Source organism: Solanum verrucosum, unplaced genomic scaffold (genome assembly GCF_900185275.1).
Source record: "Solanum verrucosum unplaced genomic scaffold, falcon-dt-bn FXZP01000085.1, whole genome shotgun sequence".
Classification (NCBI taxonomy): domain Eukaryota; kingdom Viridiplantae; phylum Streptophyta; class Magnoliopsida; order Solanales; family Solanaceae; genus Solanum; species Solanum verrucosum.
The window spans coordinates 1,220,133-1,242,368 of record NW_026019839.1 but is presented as its reverse complement, the minus strand read 5'-3'; the positions used below and the strand labels follow the sequence as shown (position 1 = coordinate 1,242,368).

The following is a 22,236-nucleotide window of genomic DNA, read 5'->3' as shown; positions in this document are numbered from 1 at the left end:
ATGGTTTTTTTTAAGTTCTTCATACATTTTCTTATTGTAAAGAGGCAAAAGGAAGTTTGCTGCTTTGACATAGTCATATAAAATATATATATTCAGCTTTCAGAATGGAACTACAGATCTTAAAAGTTTTTGGAGCAATTCAAAATATTACTCAATCTGTTTACATATAATATTCAAGCTGTTTACAAAATGACAATTGTAGAGCAACTTTTCTATTAAAAAATAAAGTTGAATGACATTTTAAGATAATATATAACCATGATTGAGTAATATTTTTGTTAACAAATATTACTGAACATCATGACTAAGCTATTTGACTAAGTAATTTACTTAATACATATAATATACACTAGTATTTGCCCAAATCCATTTAGTGAAGAGGTCATTTTCTTTTCGGTTCTCTCTTCCACAATAACTATCAATCTCTCTGTTTCTCTCCAAATTTCCTCAGTTGTGGTATAATCGGAGGTTCCTCAAGCTTCTATTTTATACATATATGATTTTCATCTACATGCTTACTGTTAGGAGTTCATTTTTTTCTTCTGTTATATTTGTTTTCAACTTTGAGATAGTGAAGCCTTCCGATCATGAGATTTAGTTGTGAGTTTCCGATTTTGCTCAACAAAACAGGAGCAGTTTGCCCAGTCAAATACTAGTTGCACTCCACCATGGGAACCAAGTATTCCAAGGCAACAACTTACATAACTGATACGATGAGTTATCACGTTCCCTATGAAAGTTTTCGAGTTCCTTTTGTAGCTTTGCAGGAAGCAACTAACAATTTTGATGACAAGTTTCTCATTGGAGAGGGAGGAATTGGGAAGGTTTACAGGGGTGTCTTGTGTGATGGCACAAATGTCGCCTTGAAAAGGCGTAAGGCAGAGTCCGATGAAGATCTTCAAGAGTTCCAAACAGAAATTGAGATCCTCACGCAGTTCCGCCATCCGCATCTGGTTTCATTGATTGGATACTGTGATGAAAATAATGAGTTAACTCTAATTTATGAGTACATGGAGAATGGGAACCTCAGGAGACATTTATATGGCTCAGATCTACCCAGTATGAGCTGGGAGCAGAGGCTGGAGATATGCATCGGGGCAGCCAGAGGTCTGCACCACCTTCATACTAGCAGAGTTATACATCGTGATGTCAAGTCTATAAACATATTGCTTGATGAAAATTTTGTGGCAAAAATTACTGATTTTGGAGCATCCAAGAAAGGGACTGAGCCTGATCAAACCCATGTTACCACAATCGTAAAGGGAACTTTGGCTTACCTTGACCCTGAATATTATCGAAGTAGTCAGGTGACAGAAAAATCTGATGTTTATTCTTTCGGTGTTGTTTTATTAGAAGTTCTTTGTGCTAGGCCTGCCATGGATTCATCTCGTTCGAGGGAGATGTTCAGCTTAGCTAAATGGGCAATGGAGTGTCAGAAGAACGGACAGTTGGAACGAATTATAGATCCCAATCTTGTTGGCAAAATAAGACCAGATTCCCTCAGGAAGTTTGAGGAAACAGCGGTGAAATGTTTAGCTTTGTCTGGTGAAGATAGGCCATGTATGGGTGAGCTGCTACGGAGTCTGGAGTATGCTCTTCATCTCCAAGAGCCTGTCATTCAAGATGATCCTGAAGAAAACAGTACCATCCCTATTCGCGAGCAAATCAATGATTTCAGTCATGTTGATGACAGTTCTTCTGCTGCTTCGATCGAAACATCAAATTGGGATGATATATATGTCCGAGATAACTAAAGTGAAAATGGTACATACCTTCCTTAAGTATTTGTTAATTCCACTTACGTTCATGAATCATATGAAGATTTATTTTTTGTTTATGTCACAATTTTTATTTTAGCAAGTTCTGATTTCTATATAGAAAGAAAGATATTATACATCGTGATGTCAAGTCTACAAACATATTGCTTCATGAGAATTTTGTGCCAAAAATTACTGATTTTGGAATATCCAAGACAATGCCTGAGCTTCATCAAACCCATCTTAGCACAATGGTGAAAGGAAGTATAGGCTACATTGACCCTGAATATTTTATAAGGGGACAACTGACAGAAAAATCTGATGTTTATTCTTTCGGTGTTGTTTTATTCGAAGTTCTTTGTGCTAGGCCTGCCATAGGTCGTTCACATATGATTAGTTTAGCTGAATGGGCAGTAGAGTCGCAGAAGATGGGATAGTTGGAACAAATTGTAGATCCCAATCTTGCGGCCAGAATAAAACCAGAGTCCCTCAGGATGTTTGGAGAAACAGCGGTGAAATGCTTAGCTTCATCTAGTGAAAATAGGCCATCAATGGGTGATGTACTGTGGAAACTGGAGTATGCACTTTGTCTCCAAGAGCCTATCATTCAAGATGATCCTGAATGATTCTTTGTTAGTGGATCATTTAAAGATTTATTTTTTGTTTTTTGTAACAGTCTTCAGAGTTTTATTTAGAGAGTTAGTGTTTCACATGTTGTATATGGTTTCTATTAAGCTTGTTGTTTGGTCTTTCTTTTTCACTAATATTTGGCAATAGGGATATGGCAGGGTCAGGTCTGGTAAAATGGTTGATTTGTTTTGGTACTTCTTTGAAAGAACATTCAAAACTGAATGACAAGCAGCAATTGGATTTCAGTGAACTTTCAGGTGCATCCATTCAGTAAAGATCTGGCGTAATATTCAAGCCAAAAGCCTAGACAACAGCAAGTGTTAGATGACTACATTCATGGCGGAGCAGATACTTTCAAGAATCTTCATGAACCAAAATGGAAAAGCTTACTGAAATGAGTAATGGATAAACCGAAACCAAAAATCACAGAAGAAAATTATACAGAAATGATTCAGGATTTGTAAAGATAGACACATCCATTCTTTGAAATATCACTCCCTATATTTACAAGCACTTCACCATTACAATTTACAACTGACAAACATGTGCTTCCAGAGTAATGCCAAAAAAAAAAATGGAACGTAAGGCAAGATGATACTTGAGATGCATAGATTCGCTCTTGCAGATTCATGTGATGTCTCAGTTTGAGGCCACGGAAACATCATCTGGGGTAGAAAGAACCGTGAGAAATGCTCGCAAGTGGCTATTGAAGTCGAATCACCTTCTCTACGGGGATAAGATGGGGTATCCTAAGTTTCATGAAGCTCCATTTTTTTTCTGATTTTCTCATCCATAAGGGGAGGATTAATTGGTGCATTTTAATCTTCTTCTTTCTATACTAGCATCTGAACTGCCTTGGACATGGATGGTTTTAGTCCCAGAACCTCTTGTGTGCACAAAAGTCTTACATGTACCACTCTTAGAACCTCCTTTTTTACATTGCTTGAGTGATAGTTGTTGAAAATGTTGCCATACTTGTTTCATCCACGGCAATAGTTAAATTAGTGAAGCAAAAACTTCTGGGCCAAGTATTCTGGCGCCATATATCCTCTGTGAAGGAAAAAGAAATGAAAAATTAACCATCGCCTAAGATCAATTAATTAGCCTACTGGCAGTTTGTATTTAGTGAACAAAAGTTTTGAGCTACAATCTAAATCGTGAAAGTAAGGAACCACTAACAAAGCCCCTGGTTTGGAGGAACTCATATACAAGGTCATTTTACTGTACATCATATAAGACTGCATGCACCAACAGAACTATATAAAAGGATAAATGAATGAACATAAGAGTGCAAATACAAAGAGTTGTACAAGAACATGTGATATAACAGCACCAACATTATACACATTCATCTTATGAATGCCAAGTGTAATTTCATCTACCAGATGAAAAAATAGAAACCATGAATCCAGATCAATCTACAGTATCCATGGAAGGAGCTAGAGAGAGAAATGTAATCGACTCCAGGGAAAGAAAAACATATTTCATTCAACTCAGCAATGTACAACTATAAGGTTATATTTATACTGTTAAGTCCCACATTGGTTGATGGAATGGGATGTGGGTTTTTATATGGTGTTAAGCAAATCCTCCATTTATGAGCTATAACTTTTGAGGTTAAGTTATGCATTTATCTTCATAAATACATATCTACCAGCTCATCCAGCTAACTACAATTAGTTCCAATTTACCAGCTCATTAATAACTAATCAAACAGTCTCAGTTAACCAAGATGTGACAGTCAGCTTGTATTGGTATGTCACCGATAAGAACGTGCTTTTCTGATTGCTTGTTTCACTTCAAGAGGGGAACTTTCACTTATTTTACCACATTGTGATGTGGCCAGAAATTGAAAATAGTGCACGGATTGTTTTCTCAATCCTGTTTTACCTATACTACAAAACTTACATCCTCTATCATTGTATCAAACAGTTGTACCATATGGATTCAGGCATATTTACATGATAATGTTTTATATAAAAAGATTTTATTTTTCTCTCCAGTTTATTTAAAATGCTTTCAGCGGTGTTCCCATTCAAGATTAAGAAATAACATCTAAAAGAAGAAAAAGAGATAATCTTTACCTGCTCCTGATTCTTCTTCTTTTCAAGAATTCAACATAATAACTCCACTTGTTCTAGAAATAAACAAAATGCCTCTTGCTGAAATAGAATCTTAAACTTTAGCTGCCGCTACTTCTGAAACAGAAAAGGTGCTGCTGTTTTAAACTAGACACTTGAGAATTCTGCAAAAGCATAAAATTCTACATAACTCTTTCATAAAACCACAGTAATTCTAAATACACTTCTGGTGACAAAGAGTTTAGCTGACAAATATAGAAGCCTGTGAATTCATCAGTTTTATAGCAAAAAATTCAAAAACATTTCACTGAAACGTAATTGTGACGTCAGTTTTCATTTGAACATAATAAATTTGGCTAGGGATAACAATATTATCATTTCACAACTATGATAAGACAGTTGAATCGAACTGTGAATTAAAAATTACAGGAACCATTGATCTAATCTAGACCTCAAGTAAGCCCAAGAAAAGTTAAGATTATATCAGAAATATGAGTTCAATTTCTTTTAATAGTATCAAGTAATACTAGCAAAATAAACATGTTCTGGTGTAAAAGAAAATGAAAAAATGTTAAATGTACTCAGATGAACACAGCAAGAGCAAACCTTACTAAGAGTCAAGGGGCTGTTCTTTAGACCAATCTGGAGGCTGTATAGTAACTGTGAATGAATCATTTGCTATAACTTCATGTTGTGTAGTTAGAATTTCTTGGGCTGAATTGGCAACATCCCAGTTGCACCAGTTTACCTCAATTCTATTTAGACATACAGCATCTTCAAAATGAGAAGGGATTTTCTCAAGATGCTTACATTTCGTTAAAACCAAATGTTCAAGCTTAGGAAAAGCATCATCAGAGACAGACCATTGTGCAACTTTGAGGTTGTCCAGTTTTAAGTATTTGAGTTCAAGGAACTCTGAATCTTTCACTTCCCAGTGATCCCCTTCAAAGGCTCTGAGCAATAACTTAAGAATCACCAAGTTGGGCAGTTCTGCAATGATCGAAATTTGGGTCCAAGGTAGACGAAACTTTGATAAAGTCAATTCCCTTAGTTGCGAGGGGAAATTGAACTTGTGAGGAAGTTTGGCTGGATAGCTGTTCGAAACCAGCTTGAGGGACTCAAGGTGACTTAGAAAATCTAATCTGGGAAAACGAACACACCTACCCTTCAATTTCCTTGAATAACCAAATGTCCCTGAAAATATGCAACTCAACTTTCTCAATTTTGGCATCTTCCTCAAAATCATCTCTGCGTCTTTACCATAAAAGAGACGTGGAGTAGAAAAGGTTTCCAAATTAGCTAATTGTGAGTTAGCAGTTAATTCATCCATGTTCTCATGCAAACCAAAAGAAACCCGATCATTTACATGTATATGCCTCAATTTCACCATCTTCAGAAGTGAACACGGTAATATCATCTCTCCTCCCAATCCTCTTACAACAAAAGTCTCAAGATTTTCAAGCTTAGCTATAGATGAAGGGATTGAATTTGCATCAGTTTGCGCCGCAAAGTACTTCATCTGAATTAGATATTGTATTTCAGTGGGAAAAGTACCACCAACGTTGAATGATTCCAAATCCAACACTTTAACAAGTTTGAAGCTCTCAAAAATGAAGGAGATATCACGCGGCCATAACAAGTTATCTGGATCAATTGCATTGAATAGTAAAGAGCGGACATTAGAGCGAGATGGACGCCACAGATCAATTTCATCTTGGTAAGAATGAACGAACAATCGGTATTCCTCCAATCGTTCTGGAAATACACCTTCTCCACTGAATTGGATAAAAGAGAACATATGAAAATGAGAGTTGGCATAAACATAATACAGTTATTGTTTTTTTTTGGTGAAGTAAAATTAATACAGTTCTTTTTACCTATTGATTTGGAGAAGGAAATCCTCTTGTTTGGCCTTTTCCATGCAGAATTTATGCAGCAAATCATGAATGCGGCACGTTTTCACCTTGGCATTAGGTCTGTTCTCCATGACCATCACTAGATTCCTACGAATAAGATCATCCAAGAAACCTTGTGCAGTATCTTCTAGTCCGTTTTCGTTGTTTGCTTGTACAAACCCTTCAGCTACCCACAACTTGGTCATTTTTGAGACATGAATATCCTTTCCCTGCAAAAATCCTCCAAAATAGAGAAAACAAGGCTTAAGATAGTGTGGTAAATTCTTGTAACTGAATCCAATTATAGATATGCTCTCTTCCAAGCTGCCAATCCTCTGGGAACTTAGACTTTGTTCTACTTCTTTCCAAGAATCTAGTGTCTTCTTTTTCTGTTTCAGAACACCAGCTACTAACACAACTGAGAGAGGCAACCCTCTACAACTTTTTGATATTTCAAATCCCACATTTTTAAGTTTAGGTGGACAGCTCTCTCCTTGAAAGACTTCTCTCTGTAATAATGTCCAACTCTCATCATCTCTGAATAAACGAAGATGATGGGGATCACTTTCACATTTGACATATTCGGCAACATCATTCAAGCGGGTTGTTAGAATAATTCTACTCCTTTTTGAAACATCACTGAAGCACATACGTAGATTGTCCCACACTTTATAGTCCCACACATCATCAATGAAAATCAAGAATCTCTTGGTCAACAAAAATCGGCGTAGCTCATCAGCTATTTCACCATCTTCTTTTTCATTGCGATCAGAAGGCTCAAGCACATCATTCAAAATGGTGAGCAATAACTCTCTCCATGAATATAATTGAGTCACAACACATTGAGCATGGACATCGAAGCGAGAGTTGACTTCTGGATCATTGTAAATCTTCTTTGCTAGTGTAGTCTTGCCCAATCCTGGCATGCCAACGATTGAGATGACATCTAGCTCAGGTGATCCTCCAAGTAGTTTCTCCTTTAATTCATCCATTGTATCCTGAAAACCCTCCATTTCTTCGTTTGCTCTTTGAGTATTAGCTGAAAAAGATGGTGCTACATTAGTGGTGGTTTTTGCAACTTCATGCACAGTCACTTCAATTTTCCTTCTTTCACATGTCTCCCCAACAACTTTATTTACAAGCTTAAGATTCTCATTAACTTCAGAAATCCAAAGAATTTTGTACCAGAGTGGATGAGAATAGGCCAAGCATGAGTCAATGACATACTCAGCCTTGTATGCCATTACAGAAACACTTGTTATAAGACCATAAGCATCATCATGCTCATCATAGCTTTCTGAGAAATGATCAATGAATGATTTTAGGCACAATAAGCCCTCCTTGACTGATTCAATCTGATGTTTTAAGTCGATTATCAAATCAAGCTTAGAACGTAAAAGCTCCTCCAATTTGCCCAAAAAGCAATTGAGATATCCTAATCCATTTGTCTTAGGGAAGCTATAACTTGAAGAATCTGGTACTTTCAGACAAATCATCTTTACCTCTGCCTCAACAAACTTAAGCAATTGCTTGACATCAGAGAGATATAGTGTGTAATACCAAGCAGGAATATGGTTCTTGACAGAGAAGAAACAAATGTAGTTTTTATCTTGAACACGTTCAGCAAGATCTGTAAGTTCTAGATGCATATTCCGGTACTGCACAACATCTACAAGTAAAGAGCCAATGTGCAATAGTTTGTCTTTAACAACTGAGATTTGGTTAAGCAGATAAGAGATTGAACCAGCATCATAGTCCAGCACCTTGTCCTGTTGGGTTAACAAAATGTTGATAAAGCTTTCTCCATCTGTCTTACTCGTCTCACAAGGTGTTGTTGCATCCAAAACTTGATCACATAATTTTCTGGCCTCCTTTATCTCAAGAGACTCAATCTCTCGGGGAAAATCAGCTGATGGAAGTCCCATTTTCTCAGTACTGCTTGCATCCTCTAAACTTCCATCAGAAGAAACAGCATCATCGTTCGGCACCTTGGCCTGGTTGTTTAATAAGAAATTAATAAGGCCTTCTCCATCTGTCAGGGTGAAAGGTGATACATCCAGAACTTGAAAGCATACATTTTTGAACTCTACCTTGACAGACTCAATCTCTTGCAGAAAATCAGATAACAAAGGCCTCATTTTCTCAGTGCTGCTTCCGTTCATGAAATTTTCATAACAAGAACCACTGAATATTGCTAACCTTTTTGCAGTCACTTCAGCATGCATTAACAGATCATCCAATTTGTTAAGCTTTTTCCTAAGAAGATCCATGAGAATAGATCTAAGGAGAATAAGCTCTTCATGAGCACTCTCAATCAGATCTAGAACTTGAGCTCCCAAAGTGGATTTGTGCTTCAGTAGATCCATCAAGCTTCCCTCAGACTTGACAAGCCAGAAAGCCACAGTCAAAAACTGAAGTACCTGATTGATCTCCCTACATCTGTTGTTATTCATATTATCCTCATAATATAAACACACAGCAGATTCCACCTCAACTGCAATAGCTTCATTTCCCGTTGACAGATCATTTTGCTTCCTGCATTCAGTGTGAGGAACTGGAGGTTCAATAAAATATGTGACCAGGAGCAACAACCCATCGTAAAACTTTTTGACCTCGTCTGCAACAGAAAATGTCAAATTGGTTTTATCCTTCCGTAGAAGATTGACAAGAATATATTCATGAAACCTCATCAAGATCTCATCCATATTGGGAATATGTGAGGATGATGTATAGGGGGGTTTGTCATCCATATTGGGACTACGTGGGGATGATGCATAGTGGGAGTCCACATCTGTAATAGTGGGACCATATGAGAATGATGTATTGGGGGATTCCGCATCCCTATTGGGACGATGTGAGGATGATGGATAGGAGGCTTTTAGCACGCTGAAATAGGAATCAATGGCCTCAAAGTTCATGGGAAGAAAGTTCAGCAGATCTATCATAGGATGGTCTGGTGTTGATGATGCAGAAATGCTGGGACACATCTGTCTAATAGCCGCCTTAATAAACTTGAACGTAAGAAGCAATTGAAAATGCAAGCAATTAATTTCCTTGGCCAAGTCATTTTGATTCAAGTCATGACAAAGAGAATCACAGACTGACCATGCTTGACTTACTGCAGACTGAATATAGGTCAAAATAACAGTTATCGTAGTCTGCTCTTTACACTGGTTGAACGCATCCATGAAATAACTTCTAAAGAACATCAGCTCTTCCCAAACATAGTCAATCAGATCTTTCATAGGAACTATTATGGTGCCTTGAATGTATTGTAACCGAATCAGATCAACTTCTACTTTAACATAATTAAACTTCAGTTGCAAATGAAAAAGCTCATGGTCTATTTCAGTAGTCTTATCCATATCCTCATCATAGGAGTAGATGGCATTTGCAGACCCAATAGCCAGATCTTCCATATTCAATCGAAGAGAAATCAGTTGTCGATGTGAAACAGGATAAGATTCTATGTCCCTGAGAAATCGACAAAGGTAAGAAAGTCCTCGTTGGAGCCACCGCATTCGATTATCACATCTTAGTCTCAGATCATCTTGGAGAGTACTAACAAAATCAAGCATATATTTGGCATTCATTGTAGTCTTTGATCTTGATGAATTTAACCCTATCAAGGCATTGAGATAAACCTGCCTCAATTTTGGGCTAAAAGGACGACTTATCCTTTCCAGCAATTTAGAGAACTCGTCATCCATATTGCAGCTCGACCCCAAGACACATAGTTGTGCTGCAGTGTAAGCTACATCCTCAACATGGATGAAGAGATCCTTTGTACTCTCATGCTCAATGCCCCGCTTTGAAATTAGTGTAAAGAAGACTTGTAGATGTCGTAGCTTCTTGTCAAGCATAGACACAGGAGGCCCTACACTGATAAAGAACAATGCATGATGAACAGAACCAAGCAAGGATTCGATAAACCCCACCATATCACTAGTGAATTGGCTAGATGATCTTGATGGCTTTGAAGCTTTGATTCGCTTAGCAATATTCTCGGGTTCAATTATTTTCAGCAGCTCTGGAATCATTTGCCTAGTTGATCTTGACTCCTTTGAAGATTTGAATTTCTCAGCAATGTTCTCCAATTTAACGGTAAACTGAGAACGAGGAGGATGAGAACACATCAGAGAAAATCCATCATGAGCTTCTACAAATAGGGGCCTAAGATGTCCAGATATTCCATTAGCAGGGTGACGCTCCTCCAGATTTGTGAGAAATACAGCTACATGTGTTAGGTGCTTTGTAGCATCCTCCAATTGATTAATGGTCCTTCTATCTAAATGCTGGCCCTTCACAAGGTTTATGGTACCTATTGCATTGCGACACTCCTTGGCCATCTCCCTTCCACCTTATTAGTTTCCTTTGATTGTTAATAAATCCTGCAAGTAATAAATCAGTATCGTCAGAATGTCGTAGCTTGTAGCAGTGTTAAAGTTGAATACGGATTTATGGCCCATGGGATCTATCAAATGAATTGGCCCAAGAAGATGACAAAAGAACTGAAAAAAATGTTTGCTCTACCAATAAAGTTGTAATGTCACAACAAAGTCACCATAAGTATTGCTCACAATCCAGTTCAACATTATAGAACAAAGCATGTTGAAGTGGATAAGCACTTCATAAAAGCGAAGATTGAAAAAGGAAGTGTGTATGTCTTTCGTCCCAACAAATCAGCAAATTGTGGATATTTTCATAAAAGGTTTGTTTAAACCAAAATGTGAAATTCTTGTAAGCAAGTTAGGCATGACAAATATTTACATGTCAACTTGAAGGGGAGTGTTGATTTGCAAATATCTGGCTATGATCAGATCTGATTTTATAGGATATAAATAGATCTGATAAAATTAGCTTTAATATGCTATCAAATAGTTCAGGAAATTAGATCTTCCCTTGATGCTCAAATCTCCTAGAATTAAGGAAATCTGATTGCTAGTTTGTTTGTTTCTCTTTACTATAAATTTGTACATCTACAGATGAATAAGAATGTACAATTTTGGAACCAAAACTTACAGATTCATTTATCAAGGTTCATCACAGGAGAGACTACAAGGAAGTAAGAAGTTTGGAGGCACTATCTTGGGATACATTAGGATTTACTGTTTAATATATTCTAAGTTAAAGATTGTATTGTATGAATGGTTGACACTTTGATTGAGCTTTCTAAAGCTATGATGGTTAAGTCCATCGACCTTAAGACTTCTTGCAGCAACTATGTGATGACTTGTGTTTATTCTTAAGAAATTTGCCATTTGAGATGCTATGTGAAGTGATTGTTGGAGCTCTTAGAGATGTTTGGGGTTTGATTTGTATTTGACCCCAAGGATGTGATTCTTTGTTTGATAAATGGAAGATAACCAGCTAGATGATGGACTAGTTTGGTAGCTCAAGATTGACATTTCAATGACTTTATTATTTCTTGTGAGAGTTTGCAAAATGAATTATATCCAACAACTTGAGTTGAAGGGTGTTTTGGTGCAAAAAGGTAATAGGGATAATATGAGCATACAAGCATTGTCTTTTGAATTTATAGGTTCCTTTATTTTATCAGATACTCTTCGTCTTCTAATCCAATTGCATACGAACTCTCTTGGGAGATTGATCTTTTATTGAATGTTGTGATGACTAGCTTGTCATAAAGTTGCTTAGATTTGGAAGTTCGATGAGAATTATAGTCTTAGTGAATATTATCTTCCTCCTAACCAAGTACTTATTGTGGTTGTTGCGAATTTCAGTAATTGTTGTTTATCATGATACTTGGCTATACCATAAAAGGTACAATTTGTTGTAGGTTATAGAAGCATTTGGCATAAATGGAATCATGAACTTTTCACTACTATTTCTTCTTATGCATGATTGTGTGTGTCTTTGTGCTTGAGCGAATGTATCAAAGTCTAGAAATTGGGGGTGGCTTAGTTTCACTTGATGATATAATCAATGGTGGAATATGCATCTTTACTTTGGAAACATTGGTTATCTTAGTTCACTCAATGAATTGTTGAATTATGAGAACCATTTCAAGCTGATGGGTAATTGTGTCTTTACTCAATTAAGATATTTTGTAAAGTTGTTAGAAAGTTTGTTAGGCATAGTTAGTTCACAGAGTTAGTTAGTCCTCTAACTATATAATATACTCTACAGTTCAGTTTGTGAATAAGATTGATTTTCCTCTCTTCTCTCTCAAGCCTACTCTTGCATGATTCTCAAGCTTATGAGTTCTTCCATGGCTGCTAACATGGTATCAGAGCTTCCATTATCGATCTGAAGCAGTTTCTGTCTCAACTCAAAGCAGCAAGCTCGTGGGAAGTTATTTCATCTAAGCCAGATCTGAATTGCAAAACATGGCAATCGAGGAAGAGCTAATCAACACAAATGGAGTGAATGCTCAGCAGACAATTCACGCCATTCCTACACTAGATCACAATCACCCACTGTTTCTGCAGCCAACTGACATTCCAGGTAGTTCTCTCATCTCGCTTCAGTTAACTGGATCTGACAACTATGCTTTATGGAGTCGGTCTATGAGAATTGGTCTACTAGGTAAAAGCAAGTTGGGGTTTGTAGATGGTAGATTTCCTAAGTCTCAATTTCCAGCAATGTATCATGATCAGTGGGAGAAAGTGAATGTTGTAGTCTTGTCCTGGATCATGAATTCAGTTAGACCTGGGCTTCTAAGTAGTGTAGTCTATGCATCAAATGCTAGCAAAGTATGGGAGGATCTAAAGGAGAGATTCAACAAAGTGAATAGATCTAGAGTCCTGTTTCTGCATAGAGAGATTCATACTCTCACTCAAGGAACAGTGACAATTGCTAATTACTTCTCTAAATTGAGGGATCTGTGGGATGAGTTTGATGCCATCATGCCTTGCCCAGGATGTCCTTGTCTAGAATCTCAAAGCTATTTGCAACATTTCGAATACCAGAGGTTACTCCAGTTCTTAATGGGACCGAATGAGTCATATTCTTAATCCAGGAGTCAAATTATGATGATGAGCCCAACTCCAAGTGTTAACAAGGCCTACTCAATGTTAATTGATCAGGAGAGCCAGAGAGCATTAGTCAATTTTACTCGGGGGATGCACATTGGTGATACACATGATGGAACTGCTCTGTTAAGTCACGCTAGACCTAGTCACAATGATGTTACTGCATTGTTTGGCAACAATAGGGTTACTAATCATATGAGTGGTAGTGGAGGTTCACATCATGGTGCTAGTAGTAGCAGCAACTATAGAGGGAAAAAAACCCAGGTCTTATGTGAAGTTTGTGGTTTCAAAGGACACACAAAGGATACATGTTACAGGATTGTTGGATATCCTGCAGATTGGAAAGGGAGAAAGAAGGGAGTACCAGCACACTATCAGTCCAGCCATGCAGGTAATATTCCCTTTGCCAATCATACTAGTGTTCTGACTGCAGGCACAGGGACAAGCAGTCAACACAGGTACTGGCTTCAACAGATTGGTCATCAACTACCTCTGCAGCAATTTCCCACTGAAGGCTACTCACCAAGTCTCCAAATGCAGTCTCACAACTCCAGAGTTCTTCCTCAGATGCAGCAGTTTGACCTTCAGCAAAGTAGAGGAGATTCTCAACTCATGCATCATGTCAGGCCTTACTTCACTCCTGAGCAGTACCAACAGATTGTTCAAATGCTGAATAAGAGTCCTGCTGATGGCTCATCCACCAGTACTACTGCAGCAGGTAACATGATATCCCTAATGTCCAATTACATGAGTCAAAATTGGATAATTGATACATATGACATCAGACATAACCACATTGAAAAACTGTCAGGCTGTTTCAACCTCTACCAATAGTCAAGTGCAATTACCAACTGGAAAACCACTGTGTTTAAGGATCAGGATATTACAAATGTGTTGTTCATACCTGAATTTAAATACAATCTTCTATCAGTATCCCAACTCACAAAAGAATTACAGTGCTCAGCAGCATTTTTTCCTTATTTTTGTATATTTCAGGACCTCTCCACTGGACAGGTGAAGGGGATTGGTAGAGAACACCAAGGTCTATATGTGCTACATGGAGGATCAAGTCTACCAACTTGTTCCACTTCCTTTTATCCAGCCGGTCACACAGTCAATTCAGTTTCTACTAATAATGCTCATCTTTGGCATCTTAGATTGGGTCATGCTCCCTTAGAAGTGCTAACCAAGCTTGGTGGCCTTCCTCACCTCACTCAGTCTACTCAGTCCTCTCACTGCTCTGTGTGCCCAATAGCCAAACAAGCAAAATTACCTTTTCCTGTTAGTACTAGTAGGTCTCAATTTGCTTTCCAATTACTTCATTGTGATGTATGGGGTCCCTATAGAGTTCCCACGTATGATGATAAGAGATACTTTGTTACCTTAGTCGATGACTACCCTAGATTTACTTGGTTGTACTTGTTGCATTCTAAATCTGATACTGTTGTAGTCCTGAAAAGCTTTATTAATACAGTTCAGAATGTTTTTTCTTCTACTATTAAGACTCTTCGAACTGATAATGGCTTTGAGTTTCTAAGTACTTGTTTTCAAGATATTTTAAAGGCCTTTGGCATCCAACATCAAACCACATGTGTCTACACTCCCCAGCAAAATGGAGTGGTTGAAAGGAGGCATAGAACCATACTTGGTATGGCCAGATCCCTCAGATTCCAATTAGAAATGCCGTTGAAGTTTTGGGGAGAATGTGTTATGTCTGCAGTCTATCTCCTGAGCAGGCTTCCCTCTAGAGTTATTGGCTATAAGACACCTTATGAATTGCTATATCTGCAACCTCCTACTGTGACTCATCTCAGGGTATTTGGCTATCTGTGCTATGCCACAAGTCCTAAGGAAACTGACAAGCTTGCATCTAGAGCCATACCAGCTGTTATCATGGGTTATTCACACTCACAGAAGGGCTACAAATTATATGCACTCACCAACAAGTCTTTCTTTGTGAGCAGACATGTTGTGTTCAAGGAAGACCTCTTCCCTTTCAAACATATGAAGGGTTCTATATCTCCTATCTTTCCAGTACTTGACTTGCTGTCTCCTGACTCCCATTTGAGCTGTGACAGTGCTCCTGGAGGGACTTCTATTCCTTGTCATGATAATCAGGCTGTGGCTGATCAAAAACAACCTGCTGCTCCATCTCCAGTTGTGGTTCCTGAACCTAGGAGGTCGGCTAGACATCACAAGCCTCCAGGATGGTTGCAAGACCTTGTGTCTAGTTCTAAAGCCTCTTCCTGCCTCTATCCCATTCACTCATATGTCAATTATTCAATTGTGAACCCAGCTCATGTACAAGTCCTGGCTTCTATTGATACTCATCATGAACCTCAGTCATTCAAGGAGGCTTCTCTTGATCATAGGTGGGTGGATGCTATGAGATTAGAAATTGCTGCACTTGAGGATAATCATACTTGGAGTATAGTGGATCTACCTCCTAATAAGTCCCCTATTGGTTGTAAATGGATCTACAAAGTCAAATACCAAGCTAATGGTGAGGTGGAGAGATTCAAGGCCAGATTAGTGGCAAAGGGGTTCAGCCAAAAAGAGGGCATAGACTACTCTGAAACTTTTTCTCCAGTGGCTAAAATGGTGTCTGTGAGGACTGTGATTGCTCTGGCTGCTTCCAAACAGTGGTTTATCTACCAGATGGATGTTCATAATGCCTTCCTCAAAGGTGATCTTGTGGAAGAGGTGTACATGAAACTTCCTGATAGGTTTGCTAGACGGGGGCTCTCCTAAAGTCTGCAAACTCCACAAGTCACTCTATGGTCTTAAACAGGCTCCTAGACAGTGGAACAAAAAACTGACTGAGGCTCTAGAAGATTTGGGGTTCATACAAAGTCATTTTGACTACTCATTATTCACTAAAAAGGAAGGGGAACACATTACAGTAGTTCTAGTGTATGTTGATGATCTGTTGGTCACAGGAAGTTGTCCAACACTGATAAATCATGCAAGAGCTGAGTTGCAAACCAAGTTCAAGATGAAAAATCTTGGTGAACTAAAGTTCTTTCTAGGCATAGAATTTGCCAGATCAAAGTGTGGGATAGTAATGTCATAAAGAAAGTATGCTCTAGAGCTAGTTGCAGAATCTGGTCTGAGTTGCTCTAAACCAGGAGGAACACCTTTAGAGTTGAATCTGAAGCTCACCTCTGAAGAATATGACAAATGTATAAAGAGGGAAAACAATGACACTGTGCTCAAGGATCCTGGTCTATATCAGAGGTTAGTAGGCAGGTTATTATATCTAACCATGACTAGACCTGACTTGGCCTTTGCAGTCCAGGTTCCAAGTCAGTATATGCATAGTCCAAAGGTCTCACATATGGAAGCAGCTCTGAGAGTTGTAAGGTACATAAAAGGGGCGCCTAGTCTAGGATTGTATATGCCAGCAGAATCCACAAACAATTTGACTTGCTACTGTGACTCAGATTGGGGAGCATGTCTGCAGACCAGAAGATCAGTGACAGGTTACCTTGTGAAGCTTGGAGGAGCATTGGTTTCATGGAAATCAAAAAAACAAGACACAGTATCTAGAAGTTCAGCTGCAGCTGAATTCAAAAGCATGGCATCTGCAACTGCTGAGATTATTTGGTTAACTGGTTTACTAAAGGAGCTGGGAGTTGAAGTACAAGTTCCTGTTCAACTAATGTGTGACAGTAAAGCAGCCATTCAAATAGCTGTGAATCCTATTTTCCATGAAAGGACCAAGCACATGGACATAGATTGTCACTCTGTGAGGGAAAGAGTACTGCAGGGCTTGATCAGAACTAATCATGTATCTACCAATGATCAACTAGCTGATATACTAACTAAAAGCCTAGGAAGAGCTCAACATGAGTACTTACGTAGTTTACTTGGTGTAAAAGACTTGTTTGGCCCATCAGCTTGAGGAGGGATGTTGAATTATGAGAACCATTTCAAGCTGATGGGTAATTGTGTCTTTACTCAATTAAGATATTTTGTAAAGTTGTTAGAAAGTTTGTTAGGCATAGCTAGTTCACAGAGTTAGTTAGTCCTCTAACTATATAATGTACTCCACAGTTCAGTTTGTGAATAAGATTGATTTTCCTCTCTTCTCTCTCAAGCCTACTCTTGCATGATTCTCAAGCTTATGAGTTCTTCCATGGCTGCTAACATGAATATTGTTTTCTTTATAGCCAAGTATATGTCATTTGTTTTGAGAATTTGTTCTTTATAGTTTACCACGACACTTGGGTATATCATTACTCATAAGAGTGTTAAATTTGAGTGCAAGATTGAGAACTTTGTTTTTTTAGCTTTCATATACAATGGTTTTTTAGTGATGAACTTCATATTTATTCTTACTCATTTCTTTGTTATACAAGGTCTAAATTCGACAATACATTTATTTTGAATATAGATCAAGGAGACACCTTTGACAATGAGGCTACCAAGTTGACATGAAGCGTATAGACTATAGAGTGCTTCAAGAGAGCATAGAAGCCTAGAGTCAAGTTTTGAAAAGCTGGAGGAAGAACACAGGAAACTATACCAAAAGTTTTTGTAACAATTGAAAAATAGTCTCTCACAGTACTCAAAAGCACTTTTTTTTTCTAAAAAGTTGGCCAAGTAACTCGACTCTTTAAAATAAACACTTTTGACTTGATAAAAATTTAGTCAAACAATTCAATTCTCTCTAAAATAAGAAGTTTTGAGTTCTTAAAAGCTTGGTCAAACATGTTACACCCTCTTTCCCAATTTATAAGAATTGGAGTCTGTTTGGCATTACTGCTAAAAACAACTTATTTTTAGAAGAACTTTTTTAAAATGACTTTTTAGAAAAGTGCTTTCGGAAAAAAACAATTTGTGTTTGGCTAATTCATTTGAAAAGTGTTTTTCATAAGCAAATTGCAATTGACTAATCTTTTTTAAAATGTGTTTTTAAGAGTCAAACTACAAAAAAGGATAACTATTAATCTACTTCTAATTAAAATTATTTTATATAGAGAAACTATTTTAAATGTCTATGATAATAAATTAAATAAATTTTTATTTTTTAAAATACAAAATTTACATGTTTAAATTTTCAATCAATATTATACCTTTTTGGGAGACTAAAATCTTTAATTGTTATTTTTTTTCTTTTTTCTAATCTTGTAAAAATATTATTGGTACCTTTTTTTTCTAATTCTACAAAATAGTACGCAAAGTATTGTATAATATATAAAATAATAATATATAAACGTAAAATAAATTATAAGATTTATTATATAAAAATAAAAAATAAAATTCTTAAATGAAATTTGACCAAATTTATGAAATATGCTAATATTAATACGAAATATATTGGTAAATATGTATATATCAAATATTTTAGTGTTGAGAAAAATAATTTTTTGTTTCTACTTCTGTTCTTTTAAAAGTCAAATTTTTTTAGCTTTTTCCCAATAACAGAAAAACTGTTTCTGCTTCCATTTAAAAATACTTTTATTGATTTGCCAAACACTTAATTTTTCAACAAAAATGTTTTTTTTCTTCCAACAACAATGCCAAACAGACTCTCAGTTTTATTTTTAGTCATTCTAAAAAGGGAAAAATAACACATTTCTATATGTAATGACACTTTAACTTTAAAAAATGTATATTTTATTTATAGTCACACAAACATACTCCCTACGTCCAACAATAGTTGTTCATTATACTATTTTAGGATGTCCAATGATACTTGTCCACTTTATGAAATCAATGAATAATTTTACACTTAGTTCCTAATTTACTCTTATCATTAATTACAGTCATTTCCCTATTATATTTTTTAAGACATTATATTTATTATATTCAAAGGTTGATATAATAAAATTATTCTTCTATTTATAGTTTCTTAAGAAGAGTGCAAAATCACTAGTAGACAAGTATTCTTGGACAGAGGGAGTACTTATTTTAGACCAACAAATTTCAATAGACATTTTTCTTTCTTAAACTTCATGTCAAGTCAAATTAAATCACATAAATTGGGACATAGACCAAATCCAAAAACTGACCATCAAACTTATACAAAGCACAGAGATCTAAAAGAAAAAAACAGATTCAGATCTGTATTAGATGCAATTAGTTTACAGATAAGAATATTGAGTAACTTAGAAACGAAAATAAATAACTTACTACTTTTCGTTTAGTGTTTGGTGGTTGAAATCTAACAGCAAACACCTTTCTTCAATGATTTTTAAGTTCTCAAACACCCAAGCAGCAGCTAGCTAGCGTCCTGCAACTAACAAAGTAAAAGAAAGTAAATACTTGCAATTTCTTCTTTCATTTTATGAAAATCAGAGAGAAATTACTAACCCATAAGATCTAAGAGCTCAGAGTTCATACTGGTCTTCTCCCTAAGATAATTGATGAATGGTTGAGTTCATTTTCCAACAGTTATAATATTAAAAAGGTAGACTGACTGATTGATTGACTTTCATCAGCTGAGGGGTCGTTAGAAATTTACAAATTAAATTTATATTTTATTTGATTGAAAATTTATATTTATAATAAAATATAGGAAAAAGGGTGAAAAATGTCATTAAACTATGTGAAAGAAATAAAATTGATCTTTGTTTATAGTTTGACTCAAAAATATCCTTACCGTCAATATTTAGTTCAAAATTGCCCTCCATTTGTAGTTTGGTCCAAAAATGCTCTTATTATTATTTAATGGGTTAAAAATGCTCATTTTCCAAATAGATATATTATTATTTTCTTTTTAATACATTTGTTTTCTAATAATGTTTTTTTTTAAAAATTAGCAAATGTTTATCTTACTTCAATTTAGAAAAAAATAAAAAATGAAAATATTTCTTATTTTATTTTCACTATTTTTTATTATTATATAAATATAAATTAATGATGAATATACTATGATCTTATATATATGACATATATTAGCTGTCGAAAGGATATATGAAGTTATTCTATTTTAATTGATAAAGTGAGATTAAGAAGAAAAAAATATTTCCTACATTTTTATTTGTTAAAGTGATTCTAAAAGAAAACAAGAATAGTGTTCTTTAATAATATTTAAATCAGGAAGAAGATGTGTTTAAAAAGAAAAAATATAATATATTTACATGGAATAGGGCATTTTTGACTCATTTTATAACTAAAGGGCATTTCTGGATCAAAGTATTGACTTAAAGGGCATTTTTGAGTCAAAGTATTGACGGTAAGGGCATTTTTGAGCCAAACTATAAACTGAGGGCATTTTTGTTCCTTTCATATAGTTTAAGGACATTTTTTATCCTTTTCCCTAAAATATATCATAATATTTGGTTTGTTGTATTAAAAATAACATATATTGCATAAAAAAAATTATTTACAAAATATCATTCACAGTTAAAGTGGAAAAGATGCACTAACAAAGATTTTGAGGGGCAATACGGTCTATAACCATGTTAATGGATGCATTAAAACCTCTTGCATTACTAATACATAGAAATTCATGGTATTAGTAATACACAATAGAAATAGCATAAAAAAGTACATCAAACAAGATATTACTAACACACAAAGTTAATACATACATTATTTTTGCTAATACACTCTACTACTAAACGAGCACTTTACCAAACCGAAATCCTCACTATATTGATAAGAGCACTGGAACACTGTTATAACTTTAAGATTCTAATTGCAATAATCAAACTTCCGAATTACAATGGAAATATTGAAATAACAAGTAAGTAAGGATAGAAATAAGAATGGAGATGAAAACTCATACTCTAGAATTGGGGATGAGAACACAGAAATGCCTTTGCACATAATTCATTCGATGCCCTCTGAAAGTGATGCCCTAATCTATTCAACTACAACAAACGTACCCTTAGTATGGATCCCAAATTATCCTTTGTGAAGGCCTGGCTCGATTGAGTTTACTCGGCCCAATATCTATTTGTGTGATATCCTTGTTGGTATCCCTATTGGGCTGGGCCTGATTCATAACAAACACTTACTCTCTAGCATAAAAAAAAGTATATCAAACAAGCCCTCATAAACATGTTCTTCTTCTCATCAATTTTCTCCATTGTAACGTGATGCAGCCCGCATCGCACGGGCACTTTTTCATCAACTCCACCAGCATCGCCCCCCATCACTTCGTGCAATGCTGGCGCATTGTGGCCCACGTCACACACGGACAAGGCGGAAAATAACTCAAAAGACATATAATTAACGGCTAAATGTATGTATTTTATGCCAAACATCACTCATCTTTCTTAAGTTCTGCAGAGTTCTTAAGTTTCTAGTTTGGAACAGCAGATCAACTTTTTATTTTCAGTAGTAACAACAACTATAGTAAAAGATTCTACTTGAGCAAGAGATGTTTTGTGTATTTCTAGAACAAGTGGAGTTATTATGTTTTCTTGCAAAGAAGAAAAATCAGTAGCATGCAAATTAAAGACGATATATTTTTTTTCTCTTGTTTTCTACACTGCAAAAACATTAAAAATAAATTTAGAAAGGAAAATATAAAACATTATCATGTAAATACACCTGAATCCATATGGTACAACTGTTTCAGATAATGAATCACGAGGTAAGACATGTAAATTATTATAGTACTTGACTAGCTAATATGGACTTCAATTACATATTACACAGTTAACTCTAACTATGCTCATTGTTGGTTGGAAAGATAAAGACACGATCTATTCCTTTATAGATTAGGAACGAATCTTACAAGTTGAAACACACAAGACACAAACTCTTGATCAACAACTAAAGATACACTTGATAACTCTACGAGGTCTCTTGCAGTTAGTTCTTCAGAGCTTGTGTTCTTCTTGAGAGAGACAAAATACACTTTGTGCTTGATACTTGAGTGTGTAAACTAGGTCGTTTCATGTCAATAAAGGTATGTTAT

At 36.0% G+C, this 22,236-nt stretch overlaps 2 protein-coding genes across 2 annotated transcripts; one reads left to right on the top strand and one right to left on the bottom strand.

Annotated features, from left to right (window-relative positions):
- Window positions 1-668: 668 nt before the first annotated feature.
- Window positions 669-2,437, top strand: LOC125815835 (receptor-like protein kinase HERK 1). Its single transcript, XM_049495396.1, has 2 exons — window positions 669-1,555; window positions 2,302-2,437. Exons 1-2 carry the CDS (start codon window positions 669-671, stop codon window positions 2,381-2,383), a joined length of 969 nt encoding a protein of 322 aa, XP_049351353.1. The 3' UTR covers window positions 2,384-2,437.
- Window positions 2,438-2,773: 336 nt separating this feature from the next.
- Window positions 2,774-19,588, bottom strand: LOC125815997 (putative late blight resistance protein homolog R1B-23). Its single transcript, XM_049495582.1, has 6 exons — window positions 19,497-19,588; window positions 9,173-10,754; window positions 6,346-9,124; window positions 5,075-6,243; window positions 4,472-4,585; window positions 2,774-3,437 (listed from the first exon to the last, which is right to left on the bottom strand). The coding sequence occupies exons 2-4, from the start codon at window positions 10,710-10,712 to the stop codon at window positions 5,079-5,081; spliced, it is 5,484 nt and encodes a 1,827-aa protein (XP_049351539.1). The 5' UTR covers window positions 10,713-10,754; window positions 19,497-19,588; the 3' UTR covers window positions 2,774-3,437; window positions 4,472-4,585; window positions 5,075-5,078.
- Window positions 19,589-22,236: the final 2,648 nt, after the last annotated feature.

Coding starts and splice junctions, on each gene's coding strand:
- LOC125815997 (XM_049495582.1), bottom strand. CDS start 10,712: ATGGCCAAGGAGTGTCGCAATGCAATAGGTACCATAAACCTTGTGAAG. Junction 9,125..9,172: donor CCCCAATACATCATTCTCAT/ATGGTCCCACTA, acceptor CATCATCCCCAC/GTAGTCCCAATATGGATGAC. Junction 6,244..6,345: donor TTCCTTCTCCAAATCAATAG/GTAAAAAGAACT, acceptor TATCCAATTCAG/TGGAGAAGGTGTATTTCCAG.
- LOC125815835 (XM_049495396.1), top strand. CDS start 669: ATGGGAACCAAGTATTCCAAGGCAACAACTTACATAACTGATACGATG. Junction 1,556..2,301: donor GCTTTGTCTGGTGAAGATAG/GCCATGTATGGG, acceptor TAGTGAAAATAG/GCCATCAATGGGTGATGTAC.